Source organism: Neltuma alba, unplaced genomic scaffold (assembly GCF_004799145.2).
Source record: "Neltuma alba isolate B1F8T4 unplaced genomic scaffold, ASM479914v2 tig00010867_pilon, whole genome shotgun sequence".
Lineage (NCBI taxonomy): Eukaryota > Viridiplantae > Streptophyta > Magnoliopsida > Fabales > Fabaceae > Neltuma > Neltuma alba.
The window spans coordinates 60,727-76,100 of NW_021635659.1; the positions used below are offsets into that span (position 1 = coordinate 60,727).

At 32.4% G+C, this 15,374-nt stretch overlaps 1 protein-coding gene across 8 annotated transcripts; it reads right to left on the reverse strand.

Annotated features, from left to right (window-relative positions):
• Nucleotides 1-2,184: 2,184 nt before the first annotated feature.
• On the reverse strand, nucleotides 2,185-7,654 carry LOC114759565 (protein IQ-DOMAIN 31). 8 transcript variants are annotated; one of them, XM_028948762.1, is made up of 10 exons: nucleotides 7,560-7,653; nucleotides 7,349-7,402; nucleotides 7,163-7,242; nucleotides 6,594-6,733; nucleotides 5,703-5,987; nucleotides 5,211-5,399; nucleotides 4,892-4,972; nucleotides 3,444-4,425; nucleotides 2,619-2,690; nucleotides 2,185-2,519 (listed from the first exon to the last, which is right to left on the reverse strand). In XM_028948762.1, exons 4-9 carry the CDS (start codon nucleotides 6,681-6,683, stop codon nucleotides 2,659-2,661), a joined length of 1,659 nt encoding a protein of 552 aa, XP_028804595.1. In that variant the 5' UTR covers nucleotides 6,684-6,733; nucleotides 7,163-7,242; nucleotides 7,349-7,402; nucleotides 7,560-7,653; the 3' UTR covers nucleotides 2,185-2,519; nucleotides 2,619-2,658. The 8 variants fall into 8 exon arrangements, with proteins under 8 accessions (XP_028804595.1, XP_028804598.1, XP_028804596.1 ...); XM_028948765.1 differs by lacking the exons at nucleotides 7,163-7,242; nucleotides 7,349-7,402 and having other exon boundaries at nucleotides 6,594-6,710; nucleotides 7,560-7,654; XM_028948763.1 differs by lacking the exons at nucleotides 7,163-7,242; nucleotides 7,349-7,402.
• Nucleotides 7,655-15,374: the final 7,720 nt, after the last annotated feature.

Here is a 15,374-nt window from a genome sequence, read left to right on the forward strand (position 1 = left end):
AAATTATTAGGGACTTCCATTCCCCTTGTCAACGGTTCTGCTCAGTTAAAAAAATGGGCAAATGAAATGCGTTTATGCTCTTTCTTGGCACTAACTTTAAGTATGATCATGCTGATATGGGGCTTTTGCTTTTGTGGGATATATATTGTGAATGGTAAAGGCTGCAAGCAGAGAGATGAACCTAGACGTGACTTCGGCCTTACGGGTTTGATTTTGAGAGCGTACAAGCAGATTTGAGAAGGCCACATGCTAATCTGCGTCCCCGAATATATACCTTTCATCTTTTCTCAGTATGCTCAAACAGAAGCATGCGTTAAATGAAATGGAATCTTGTACGTGCAAGTGTTGGCAGCTATGCGCCTATATACGCACACAAACATATCTGTTCGATGTGCTATCAGGCATTATATGTTTATGCTCACCCATTAGCGGCCTAGCTTAATTGTTTGCGGGGTGTTATTCTCTATGACTTGTTTTGCATACCTAATTTTTAGTAATTTTACATGGTGATGAAATTTCCCCTAAATCTCACCCATTCTTTCATGATATAAAATAAAATTAAGGACATCTAAGATCAAGGGGCGTGGTGGTTGGCAGTGATTAAAGGTAGAAGAAGCTAATGGGCTTGACTTGTTAATATTTAAGTTTGCCATAGATCCCTAATGAATAAGAGATTAGGAGGTTGACAAAACCGATAAATAGAGGAAATGATGAGTTATTGAGGTTGACCATTAAGTATGGGCAAACAAGAGAATTGGAAATAAAATGTGACAAATGTCAATTAAACTTGATGTAAATTTAAAGGACCAAACATGTATATTATCCATAAAATTATTTGTATTAAATAGTATAATCAAATTTGATAGGGTCTTTTTTTTCTAAAAATGAAATTAATTTATTTGCACAATCATGGGTTTTTTGTACCTCTGCAAAGCATATAGTATTCGGCAAAAGTAAACGTTAATAGGTATTTTTACACTTTTGCCTTCGTTATTAACTACAAAGGTGTGATCATCGAACTATACATTAAATCGAATTATTTATAATTCATTAACCATATTACTTTAATAACGGGGCCCTGGGTGATCAAACCCTTTGAAAGAGTAAACTTACTCTTGTATTGCCTATAGATTAGAAGTGGTAATATGGGCCAACTGTACTTGCAAGTTGACTTGTAACAGGTTAAGGTTAAGTAGTGGGGGTTAGAAAGGTCCATGTGATGACAGGCTGACTCTTAGCCAATCCAAATCCGCTAGTTATTATTTTTAAAAAAATATTTTTAAAATATTTTTCTTATACAATATAAAAAATATAATAAAATATTTTTTTCTTCAAATACTTGATTGAAAACACAAAATAAATTTTTATGTATTTTTCAAATTTTTTAGATAGGATATACAATAATTAATAAAATTTAAATTAAAAAATAAATAAATGTGGGTTAGATTACAAGTTAGCTAGCTAACCCATAGCGGGTTGTGGGTTTGACGATATAGGTTGAAAATTTTCATTTTAAGGCAACCCTACTATACTATTTTTTGTGAGCTGACAGGTTGAATCTTATTAGCAGCTCTACTGAGGATATGATGTTATAAGGGACTTGTAACTCAAATGACATATTAAGCACTCTTTTTAAGGCTTTCTTGAGCAAGAGATTGAATTCAAACTCTTTACGAAGGGTATAATGTGCATGTGAGTTACGGGGGAGAAAAACTAGGGATATGGCATTGTAGAGCCCTATACCTAAATTTCATTCTTTCTAGGCTAAAAAAATGGGGAGAATTGCAAGAGTCCCATGAAAAAAATAATTACGAAAAAATCTCAATGACAAGTGAAACTTGTCATTTTTACTTTGGAACTTGTCATTACAAGCTGCTTAATGGTTATTGAGATTTTATAACAATTATGTTCTTTCCTCATGACTTAATTGCAATTCTCCCAAAAAAACTATTATTGGAGGAAATAACTTGCCTTAATCACTACCAAATATCTGGACACAGCAAATCGCGATCAAATGATTGCCTTAATTTTCAGATTTTAACAGCAAAAGTATATTTTTATTGTTTAACTCCACGTCAAGTTTCATTTTGATCCTCTAATTTTATAAAATGTTTTTTTTTCAATACTCTAATCACCATCCCATTGGTTTTAATAACAAAAAAATATCGATACCAAAATTTTAAGTTTTGACAAAATATTATCAAATAATGACATATCAAATTTAATTTTTCAAGATAATAATGACTAAAGACTAAAACCATTAGGGTTAGAGGACTAGAAATATACTTTATAAAATTAAGAAACCAAACCAAAATCTTATTTATAGCTAGAGGACTAAATCTATATTGCTGCTAATTTTAAAACTACTTAACATTTATGGATGATACAAATACGCCACAGACCCATGCAGGCAAAGCAGTGAAGGTCAGTCCATGTGCTACGAATCATAGACAATCAGACATACATACCACCAAAACACTTCGATATCTGAGACTCATAATATGGAAAATTAAGCCCTCCTGTTCGTATGACCAAAAGGAAAAAAGATGAGTGAGTAAAACTATTACGTTAATCAGAACTTCTTACATTTTTTTCGTGTAAAGTTAATATTACTTTACCTCTTTTGAAGTATCCTTGTACTGAACAAAATATGTAAGATCACCTTCTCCACTGGGGTTGGATGAACTTCTCTGCAAATGAAAAAAATATCATAGAACGTCATTAGGGAAAAGTGGAAACAGCAGAGATCTCTGAAGTCTACCATTCGGAGATTAATAAATTGCACTGAATAATTTTTTCCTGGTGCTCCATTGATAATCAAGTACCGTTGAGTGAGAAATTAAGATGAAAATTTCATTGTTTATTATAAAACTCGCAAAGCACAACCTTCTAAATCAATAAAAAGAAATTTCTTCAAACAGGCTGACTAGCCTTAGCAGTCTTGATCAACTACTGGACCAGTGATAGAGTTCAGCACCAATGCAACAAGGAGTACGGAATTCCCCAACAAGACCCATTTAATACTACCTCTAGTTTTTTATATAAGAGTTAGATAACTAATTTGTGAATATTAAAAAAACTAGTTAAGTCGGCTATTAGTAATAAAGATGTGTTGACTTTTCTAAACTACTTTTTTTAATCATTTACCATTTGGTCTAAACCTCCCTAACACATATAATCAATAGAGGTATTTTAGAAAAATTTGGGATTGAGATCTTATATTTAGGACCTAATCCAACCTCCTATTAGCTCTAATATTAAATATCAAAAGTAGCATATGTGTGTGTATATGTATGTATAAAGACCATGTATCTTCCAAAGGTAACACCTAGCACCATCATAACTATGTAAAAGACAAGTCAAACTAAGCCCATGGCCCCGGGGTACAACTAATCTGAAAATGGAAAGGTTTAAAGGGCAATACAATATCCTTGGTATCTTACCAGGTCCATCCCTTAATAATGACAGAGATCTGTCAGTCCTGATCACTCCTCTGCTGCTTGTGTTTAACAGTCGTTCTGTTCGTGGGGAAAATGAGGTAAACCTTCCATTTAATGAAGTTGAAAGTGAATGACGCCTGGTTACACCAATTTTATCTACCAAGTCACCAGCAAACCCAGGAGAGCCTTGTGCTCTTAGCTTAGCTTTTGCAGATTCAGTGGGGGCCATATAGCTAGGAACTCTTGGAGTGTTATGGGAACTGTTATTATCTTGATCATTGAAACTGGCAGGCAGTGAAGCTCTTCTCAGCGAGTTCTGAGGGTCCCCATTAATTTTAGAGTCCTCGCTATCTCCTTGAATAACTTCTTTACCATTCTTTACGCTAGTCTGCGAATCAGCAGTAGGATTTGCGTGTGAGTGGACATTCTCATCTTTTTCTTGCAACCCAAGGCTCTTTTCAAAATCAGACTGCTGTGACTTTGACACTCCCAAACTTTTCATTTTATCTGCTGAAACGCAAGCACGATGCTCTGAAACATCAGTAACAGAATGACCTGGAAGTTTTCCATGGATGCGTTTCCTTTTCTCAGGGGCAACCTCAGATGTACTACAAACACTCTGCGTCGAAGTTTTCTTAATACGGTTTTTTGTTTCCGTTTGTGGTTGCTCCCGTGATGACTGCATAAGGTGGCTTGAAACCTTTTTCGCAGGCTGTTTAAGATTGTTTGGCCCTGAGGTTGAGCCATCATCGACTTTCAAATCAGAAGCCTTCTTGAAACTTCTCTTGGGTTTCCCCTTGTTATGTTCAAACGTTTGACAATTGGCACTTTTCTCGTTGGACTTGCCATGGTTCTTCTCTGATTTGGGAGGAGGCGCCCAAAAGTTTGACTTAGTCCAGCGCTCAAGCCACTTCCAGGTGAAGTTTGGTGCTTCAGGACCAAAATTAAGATGTAAAGGAACTGTTGAGGATGACGTGGCCAGAAGCTGCAAGTGATAAATCATCTTATGAAATAATCTTCGCCTACAAAGTAAAATTGGAAACAAAAATGGGTTGTCGGGATCAAAAAGAGGCCATGCATTATTTTTCATCTATCCCTTGCCTTTGCTAGATCACGTATATAAGAAAAAACAGGAAAAAGAAAAGAAGCAAGCCACTTAAAGTGTTTGAAGTTGGTAATTTACCTGTAAAATGTCCCATCATATAATCAATACTTAAGCCAAGAGAAACAAATATCAATGCATGCCAAAAGAGAGACTTCATCAATTTGTCAAGCGCGAGGCTCAACTGAGCAGCACTTAACAGCAACTAAAGAAACCCCCAATGGACCACAATGATATTTGCTGGATAATCACATTTTACTACCTAGCTTGAATAAGCCATAGCTCCTTGAATTACCTAAAACTGTACATTTACTCTTCTTATGCAAGGCATTGTAAAAAGTGTTCCTACCTGGTTAAGAAAAAGACCGGTTGGCAGCTTCTCTGCCTGTGTAGTCGTGACTACTCCGTTAGAATTTGAACATTTAGCATCCTAACCAGAGAATTTGAATATTCAGTATCACAAAGAGGAAAGGAAAAAGTAATTCCTGGCATTTAGCTTTCATCTATACCGTGAAATATACGCATTAAACCAACAAAATTCTCCAACTGTATGATACAGAACACTTTGCCATATTAATACTTGAGAAATGTTGAGCAAGTCAACTCGGAAAGTTAGGGATCACAACCCACAGATCATTGCATGGATTAATTTAGTTGAAGAATTTTACCTTGAAAATTTTGAGGACAGCGACCCCAATATCAGAATGTCGAACCTTGTGACCGCGAACTAGCGCTTGAACTTTTACAATTCCCTTCACACAGTATAAAGTGGAAACAGCTTGCCTCCTAACCAACTGGCCTCGAATAAGAGCTTGCAGTTGTATGACACCTTTTAGTGTCTGAAATTCCTCACGAGCCTTCAAATAAGTTATAAAGAAACCACTTTAATTATTCATTGATCATTCTAGCCACCCACAAGACCATCAACGAAATAATTTTTAATTATTTTTCTTCAAAACTCAATGCTTTAAAAATTTCAAATGGAAAAGACCATGTTGTACTCGCATTTGTCAAGATTTCTTTAGCAAGAAAGCATACCTTTACAACAAATAAAACAATATTCCTATAATCGTGTTGAACAAATCACAACATGGAATATATAGAAGTTTTATTATGTTTAAGAAATGAAAGGAAATTGTAGAAATATAAGAAGTTATAACCTGATAGCCCCTAAAACCAGCCTGGATTTTTGTAGCAGCTTCAACAAGCCTGTTTTTCTGGACATCATCCAGTGAACCAGAATTAATAGCTTCTGCATTGTTCTCTTCAATCCCAGCTGAAAGAATATTCCGCTCATTTGATGATCTACTAACCAGTACATTTTCCAAGAGCACTTCTTTACTAGCATCAGCTCCAGATGTGGGTGCGGATATCAGCGAAGAATCAGGGATATAAGGCACAGATGTATCAATAGAGGCCAACACATCCTGGTTACTTGAAGGTTTCTTCACATGAGTATTGAAATCAAGATTAGAAACTTCTTAGTAGAGACTAAACATCTACACCCTGATTTCCCCCAGTATGCGTCCCTTTCTAATTCTACTCATAAAGGAATTACATAATAATGAAAGCAGGTCCGTCTGCATAAACAGGAGAACATGCAATTCTCACACACGAGTTTCTAATTGTCACCTCTTCGTTTAAAAAGCATGAAAAGTTATGAATCATCATTTTTAGTATATTCTGCTACCAAAGAATTAGTGATGAACTATCAGCTTTGATATATTCCTCAATGACTGTAGCCTCAGCAGTGTGATGCAGCCAAACCATTTCTATGATAGGTGTGATGGATAGGTTAATTTTCTTCCTCCCAAGCAACTCTCTTTCCTGTAAATTTCTATGAGAGGTGTGATGGAAAGGCATGAATCCTTTAAAAATTCACTTTCTTGGTAACCTCAGTTTGATTACTCCCTAGATCTATCTACCTTAGAATGTATCAGACCTGGTGAAAGAGTGTAGCTTTCATATGCAATGTAAAATTGCAGATTAGCAATGATAAATCATATGCATGAAAGGGTGTCAAAGATAACAACTGGGTAAAAAAAAAATACCAAGATATTTTTTTGGCTTGATCGATTAGACTTTGATGATTTCTTCCCTGAAAACAAGGTCTTTATCCATTTCCCAGGATCTTTTCCCATTCTGAAGAAGATCAATGATTCAGGAACCTGAGAGCCCAAGTGTCATAAACCTGCAAGACAATTATACAATTGAACCTCAGTTACACGTCGATTTAATAATATCTACAAGACAAATAGATCCAATATCTACTGTAGTGTTACTGTTGCGAATTATTATTTTTATTTGCATCTCTATTAATAAAAGAGAATTCACTTCCCCTGCAATCGCTCAGGCCGGACACTGCTGAAGTATTAAAGCTTATTTAACATGAAAGAGACAACAAAGGAAAAACTATCCATCAAATTACCAATATAATTATACGTGATTCATTTCATCGATATCAGAGGAAGAGTAAGACCGCAAACTTAAGTTTTTTGCAGCTTAATAAACCGTTATGGACAGAAAAGTAACAAGGAGAGATTTTTCTAAAAAGAAAGTCCAAAATTGATATTTCACTTTGTTTACTATGATCCCGCCAAACAAGAGTAGGTCCAATGACCTGAGATGCTAGAACAAGGGATGCATTTAATTCTACACTGTGTCAGTCAAGGGTCGAATCCATATTTCCTTATTAAAAAACTGTGCGAAACCCGACAAAAATCAATTAAAACAAAGTCGAACCCCAGTAAAATCAGGCTGGATTGAGAATTATTGAGGCCAAAGAAAGCAGATCAAATAAGAGTACATGAAACCCCGCAGCAGCAGCAGAAGAATCAGCAGGAACCGCAAGCTTCCATTGCTGAGAAGCAGACAGGAAGGAACGATATTAGGGAAGACGGACAAATCAACGAAAGCAAGGCAACAAAAGAGGTGAGGAAATGAAGATGTGTAAACTGAGAATGAATGATGAGGAATCAGAAAAGATATGAAACAAAGGAGGTGAAATGTAAATGTACCGATCATGAGGAAGGAGAAGAAGAAGATGAACTTCGGAGCAAAGTTTCCCTGCTGTTGCAGCAGGGACCCTGCTGGAGTGAGACATGGCAGCTAACATCGCTCATGCCCATGCCTCCTAGATTCCTCTCACGAGGTTTGAAGGAAACGGTTATTATCATTATTTATTTATTTATTTATTCTCATTCTCATGTTCATCATTTTCTTTGTCGTTTCTGGTTTTCCCCCAAAAAGCTAACTGTTCTATTAAATGGAGAAAGAAACAAAAGTACTCCCAAATCCATATCTCAAATCCGGAGTCTCAAATGGTCTAATCACTATTAATATTTAGGGAATAGTCTGAAATTAAATTTTATAATAAAATTATCTAAATTAACTTTAACACATCATATGATAATAACACTTAGACACGAACAAGTAACAACTAATTTCATTAAGGGTAATTACATCATTTCACGAAAAGATTAATTTCATAGTAGTTCCTAAAGATTTCATATCAATTAAGTCAATTAAAGGACCATTTTGACATTCCCATATTTCGGTTGATTCTTTCTTATATGTCCTTTCCTCTTTAGTATAGCTTTTCTGTAATTATTTAGTATTTTTAAATTTCTTAAAACATAAATAAAAACTTTAAATATTTTTCGAAACAATTTTATAAGGAAAATAATACTCCCCTATCATAAAAGTAATAGTTAGTTAGAGAGTTGATTTTAATCATAAATGTAATGCTACCTCAGATATTAAATATAAAAGCTAGTTCACTAATTTAAATAGAATAAGAAAATAAATTAAATTATTTATTTGTAATAAATAGGTGTTATCTTTTTTAAAATATCCTTGCTAATCAAGTTTATTGACTAAAACTATTATTATTAGAAGGACTATCTTAAAGGAAAAAAAGAATAAATATGAAAGACAAAATAGATTGAGGTCTTATATTTAGAAGTAAAGTAAAAGTCAAACAAAATCTTATATTAAGGACTCGACGTAATATCTTAATTCACTTTTTCTCTTGTATTATTATTTTTTTCAAACTAATTAATTTAACTTATAAATTCATATATAATATAATATTGTGCAAATATATTTTACAGACATCAAGTCATGTTTGTTAGAATTAAGTGATTTGTTTAATTTTATTAATTTATTTAATTTTATTAAATAGTTCTTACACTAATGACTGGGTGAGTATTTTGAAAACTAATATTATTACTAATATTTAAAAAATAAAGATAAAACTGTAATTGATAATTTTACTTCAACACAAGCACACGATTGAACGTATTGAAAAGCAAATAAAAAAATGAAATTTAGAAAAAATTCTTATTAAAAATTTTATTAGTAAGGAGAATCTAAATTAGAGTATTGACACCGACACCTTATGCGCATAACATGTAAAAATTATTATGCTCACCTTATCAATAAAATTTTTAATCAGAGATTTTTTTTTCTCAATTTTCGTAAACAAAGAAAGCTCACCTAACTTATTTATTTCCTTAGCTTACCAGATTTTACAGAACAAAAAATTAAAAAAGAGAATGAAAATGAAAATAGGACATAATGAAAATTTTAAGATTTCTTAACGAAAGAAAATATTGCTTAAGTTATAATCATCGGTTAAACTTGTTCAATACATCTTATATTTGGACACTTTTTGGGCGGCATTGGATCGACTCAATAGCCCAAGCGTCACCGCATCACTAATATGACGGGCCTAAACTAAATTATGAGATCATCGGTAGGGAAAACTATTTTGAAGGTAGTTATATATTATTGGTAAAATTAGGAATAAATTCCCGTTTAAAAAATTAATTGCAGAATGAGACCTAACCTTAAATGACATTGAGTTTGAGGGGTCAAACAACCAAATAACCTGAGTTGCATATACCTGATCCCGAGTTCCATATGTTTGATCCTAATTACATATTGCATATGCTTAGTTGTATATGGAACCTAATTACATATCACTGATTCTAATTGCATATCCTTGATCCCCAGTTGCATATGCCATATCCTAATTGCATATCACTGAACCTAATTGCATATCTTTAAATCCTATTTGCATATGTTTAATCCCTATTGCATATTGCATATGCTTAATTGCATATGGGACCTAATGGCATATCAATGATCTTAATTGCATATCCGTGATTCCTAATTACATGTAAGACCTAATTGCATATCGCTGATCTGAAGTTGTATATGTTTGATCCTAATTGTATATTAAGGATCTAGTTGCATTATGACTTAATTGCATATTGCATATGTCTAGTTGCATATAGTATCTAATTACATATCACTGATCCTAATTGCATATATTAGATCTCGAGTTGCATATATTTGATCCTAATTGCATATTAAGGATGGCTAGTTGCATATAGAATCTAAATTATATATCACTGATCATAATTACATATCCTTGGTTTCCAATTGCATATGTTCAATCCTAATTGCATATAGGATCTAATTACACATCGTTGATCCTAATTACATATCCTTGATTGCTAGTTGCATATGCATGATCCTAATTACATTTCATTAATAATAGTGTAGTAATTTCCTTTCCCTTTTTAACTCTCCAAAAGGACCTCAAAAGTGGAGGTCTCATTCTACAATTAATTTTTCAAATTGGGACTTATCCCCAATTTTTCCTACTTTATTTTAATTGTTAATTTCATATCTGCATTTTTTTCTTAATTAAAGCCTTTAATTTTGCTCTAATAGTACCATTAGTTCTTGTAATTTTACTTCTTTTTTTTTTAACATAGTGCACCTAATATCATGGGCCAGCCTATATGTCATGGAAAACTCAACAGGTCCAGAATGATCCGAATTCAAGGTATGATAGGAATTATTAAGGTTGGCGCCCCTAGCCCCTAGGGTGCTACATTCCTACGCATCAAAATCGAGCCTCGTGATTAAGCTGGAATGACTCCTGCCGTCCATCCAACTCGTTGGGGTGTTAGCACTGTGAGCCCTAGAAAGGTAATAATGGCGCTAACAAAGCAAAATTAAAAAATTAATTAAAAGGAATAATACATAGATATCAAATTAAAAATTGACGAAAAGTATATATATCTTCAAAATGGTTTTTCCTTACTTGTCTCCATCAATCAACATGTCGTAAAATATTAAGGTTAATATTAGAAATTAAAATTTGATTTGATTTCACTTTTATCAATAAAATTTAAAACAAGTAGTTTTAGTTTTTAGGAATAAAAAATCTTTAGGTAAATCAAAATAAAATCAAATTTGAGAAACTAAAATAAAAATGAGGTTAAATTTTAAGGACTAAAAATATATTAACACAAAATGCTAGTATTTTCTATTTTGGGTTAAATTTTAAGGACTAAAATGGTATTAACACAAAATGTTATTTTTTTCTATTTTGGGAAAATTCATCTTTTGATTTTTTTAACTTTTAACTCACTTATAATTCAATCCCTCAACTATCACTTGTTTTTTTATATTATTATCCTTGTAATTTACAGCTTAGATTGAGTCATCCTATATGACATAAATGGTAAAACACCTTGCCTTCAACTCTGCTCCACGTAACACAAAAAGTAACAACTGGAGGAGTGGGGAAGACGGATGAACAGAAATATGTTCGAGAAAAGGCGAAAACAAGAGATGAACAAAGACAAAGCCGAAAGATATAATACTTATTACTTGTGATAACAACCAAAGATATGTTACGTTGGGTTTTTAGATTTATGTAGAGGCACGGATAGGAGACATTTTAAACAAGCAAGAGATGAAGTCGAGTTTTATACTGTAACAGATCTATTGTTTGTGTGTCAAGATGATTCAAAATGATTTTAATGAGATTAAGATATTAAACTGATTTTGAAAAGAGGGAGAGAGTGTATGTGAAGAAAAGGAAAGGTTTGATTGAGAAAATAGAAATGTTGAAATTCAAAATGGGGAAGAGGAGACTAGTTGGTCATGGAAATTATAGTGGGGTTCAAAGGATGAGGGATGAGGAGTCTAATTGCTGACCACTTGTATCCACAAAACTTCCTCCTAATTGACCCTTGATAATTTAATAATTTTCAGAGAGAAAAAAAGAAGGGAGAGAGTGGGAATTGAAGGAAGTGAACCTGGGAGAAAAATGAAGACCGAGCACCTCCAAGATCAAAAGAAAATTGGTGAGGCCGTGGTGTTGCAGAGACGCATGTTGATGCTGATCTCAGAACAAGTGTGGGCTGCACTGTGAAATTGGTGAGGCCGTGGTGTTGCAGAGACGCATGTTGATGCTGATCTCAGAACAACAAGTGTGGGTTGCACTGTGAAAGGCTATGTTATTTACATCTCAGCATTTTAGATTCTTTGTTCGTATTTTGCAGTCATGACTTCTTGTGTTACTTAAAGCTAAGCTAGAAGCCAGGTGTTGTATCATTTATGCCACATTGGATGACTCAATCCGGATTGGAGACTACGAGGATAATAATATAAAAAATCAAAAGATAAGGGATTAAGTCATAAGTAAATCAACAATTCAAAGACTGAGTTAAAAGTTAAAAAAGTAAAAGATTAATTTTTCCTTCTATTTTTTTATATTAAACAAGATAATGTTTGTCTGACTGGGAGGAAGATTTGCCTCATAAGAATGAGACTCAGCCAACCCCTTTGAATTGAGAGCTGGAAGACATAAATAGGTTGACCCTAATGAGCTCAAATACAAAAAAGTTGGCCTATTTTATTGGGCATAATAGAAAGAGTTATTCTTAGCTTACCAATAACTACAATAGATTGAATTAGCTTTTGTAATTGGTTCATACATTCTAACGAGTATAGAGCTCTCCTCTTCCAACTACTACTCCCTCCATCTCTTTTTATAAGCAACAACTACCATCCTCCTCTTATCTCTAAATATAAGTAATATTTGCAAGTTGTCTTAAATTTTTGTGGCAAATTTTCTATTTTGCCCCCATTAATTACTTATTTTAATATTCAATATATTTATTTGCCAAACCATCAACTCTGTCCATCACACATTCTCTCTTTTATAATTCTCTTTATTATGATAATTTTCTTATTTTCTTTCTTATACTCTCTCCCCCCATAAATAAGGATATTTTGGAGAAATAACTTCTAATTTTTATTTATTTATTGTCTTTAAATAACTTTTGATCTATGTAATAAAATCCTATGATGTTTATAATGAGGGACGGAGGGAGTAATGTTTAGGCTATCATTTATGATTGCATAAGGTTTTATATATAATGGTAGTTAATATTTGTTTTGTTATAGTATTATGTATGCTTTTTACCACACAAATAGAATAACCATATTGTAAGTGTGTGACTTTGAATTTTGAATTATTATTTGTTACAGACAATATGGAGGTGATGATGAAGAAGAAAGCCTTTATATGAGTAACGATTCAATTATTGCTGAATTTATTTTTAAATGCATTTATATCCCTAATATTTTTAATGGTATAATTTTACCTCTAATCGTTTTTTTAGATACAGGGATAAAAACATATAAAAATCAGAGATAAAATTGCACATATATCTTTTTGTCATTGAATGAGAATCTACTTATAGCTCATTTTGATGATGCTAATGAAGTTGATCATGATAATCATGATATTCATGTTGTTGATCAAACTGTTAATGTTTAGCTACTTAGCTTTTCAAGTTTAATCAATTTTGGATAATAATTTATTACAGTTCAAGATAACAATTTGACTTGTCTTAGGTTTAAAAATTCGGAATAGATCAACACTTTAGTTTGTTAATTCTTATTATTTGAAACTAGATGGAGAAATATTGAAAAATCATTTAAAAAGAAAAAAGAAAAAAAAGGGCCACCGAGTTTCACAAACAAGATCATTTTAAAGGCAAGCGCTTGTTTTGGTACAACAACTCACATGTGTATAGGATTGCCTCAGGTTTCATATGATCATGTGGGACCCACCAAAAGCCCTCCTTTTGTTTTTTCCCTCTCTGCATGTTTGTTATTTTCTTGGTACAAATATGTTTACTTTTAAGCTTGGAGAAAATTGTTCCTTTCATAATCCACAAAGGTATATTTTCTTTTCCCAATCCAAGGTATGGATTCGAATCTTGCTAAAGTTCACCACAAGCTTTTCAAAGTCCCGCCTTCTTCGGATCTCCATTTATTTGGTCCTTGATTTGAAGTGACATTATATCTCTTCCTGAAAATTCCCACAAAGACATTTTTTAGGGAGATTTTGATCTTGCTAGACTTTGTTAATTATTAATCCATAAATATGATTTTTTTTAAAATAAATATTTGATTCATAATGCACGGCTTAATCTAGAGAATTTCTTATCATCAAGCTCGCCTAGTTTTTTTCTTTGAGAAATGGTTTTTTTTTCAAGCAAGAATGATGGTATCCACTTTCAAATGGCAACAATGCAACCTATTTTACCAATAGGAGTAGTTCTAGTGGATAGGGCTAGTGTTAATTTCTCATAATGTAGCAAGTAAAAGTGCAAATTTCTGATAAGAGATACACTTACATTTGACATCCAACAGTGTTTAAAATATGATCGGTTTCAATAAAAGAATACTAATGCCTAGGAAAGAAAAACAAAAACAATGAAGACTATTTTTTGGGATACAATAGGCAAAAGACTAACTCATCCGAGGGTAAACTTCTATAAATTAGTTCTGGTGTTATTTATAGGACATTTTCACTATATTTCACATAAAACAAAAAAATCTTAAGCTGTATTAATTCTCTCATAAATGACAATAAATTTTCAACTTTACCCCTATGTAATATATATACTTTTTGTAAAAAAAATAATTTTCTCTGCTATAATAAATGAAAGACAATATATTACATTCACGTTTTATATTTAATGAGGTAACTTTAAATATACTAAAAAAAATTTTCTCTCTATCTTATAAATAAAACTAGAAGAGTATATCCATGAGAAGGGCCATTAAAGCATAGGGTATATATTAAATAAAAGTAAAATTAAAAAGTCATTAAATTTTAAGACAAGGTTAATGATATTTAAAGAATTTTTACTGTGAATTTGTGATGAAACATGTTGAAAGTATCATCAGAGGAGTAATACCTAAAAATATTACCATTAACATTTTCATGTTATTGTTTCTACAATTGTGGATTGTCAGATTTAGATAATTTTTTTCCAATTTCAATTTTACTGTTTTTGAACAAACTAAAACAGAGAATAACAATATTATCTGATGGTTAATGTGAATACAAGTAAATACTATTAAACGCTTTAAAGTTAAGATATTTCTATTCGTTGACAACCAATAAATCAGCTTCCATGTTCATAGGCTGCTCAGGTAAAAAAAAAAAAGGGTTCATAGGTTGCTGTTGGATGGGACTCAAACATTAGTGGTTGGCATTGTCACCAAATTAAAGCATTGAATCCGAATTTCTTAATAATCTGAAAAGCCGAAACTTGTTGAGGAGTTTCAGAACAAAAAGAAAGAAACTAAATATATAGAGTTATTGAAAACAAAAGGTATTTATGTCAACAATTTTCAGCATTATTGTTAAAAATATAGCTGTGTTACATGTTCCACATGATGAACAATTTAATAGATCATAGTACTAATGTCAATTTCATGAAAGATTATTATATCATAACCATAAATGCATGCACTAATATTTAATCATGATTGATAGCTTAGCCATTAGGAATAATGAATATCCAATAGTACTTAAAAAGAAAAATACTCTCTTCCTCCTTCTTATAAGACTACAAATTTCTCTATGTGTATTATATTTCATTAGATTTGAAATTATAATAAATTGCATTAATAATGACTTAAAATAGATTTTATAATCACAA

Bases quoted from the DNA above. Each gene is read 5' to 3' on its own strand.
- LOC114759565 (XM_028948765.1), bottom strand. From the start codon at position 6,683: ATGGGAAAAGATCCTGGGAAATGGATAAAGACCTTGTTTTCAGGGAAG. The intron at 4,973-5,210 runs GTAAAATTCTTC...TTCTCTGGTTAG, and splicing joins CTGTCCTCAAAATTTTCAAG to GATGCTAAATGTTCAAATTC. The intron at 4,426-4,891 runs GTAGGAACACTT...TATCACTTGCAG, and splicing joins CCGGTCTTTTTCTTAACCAG to CTTCTGGCCACGTCATCCTC.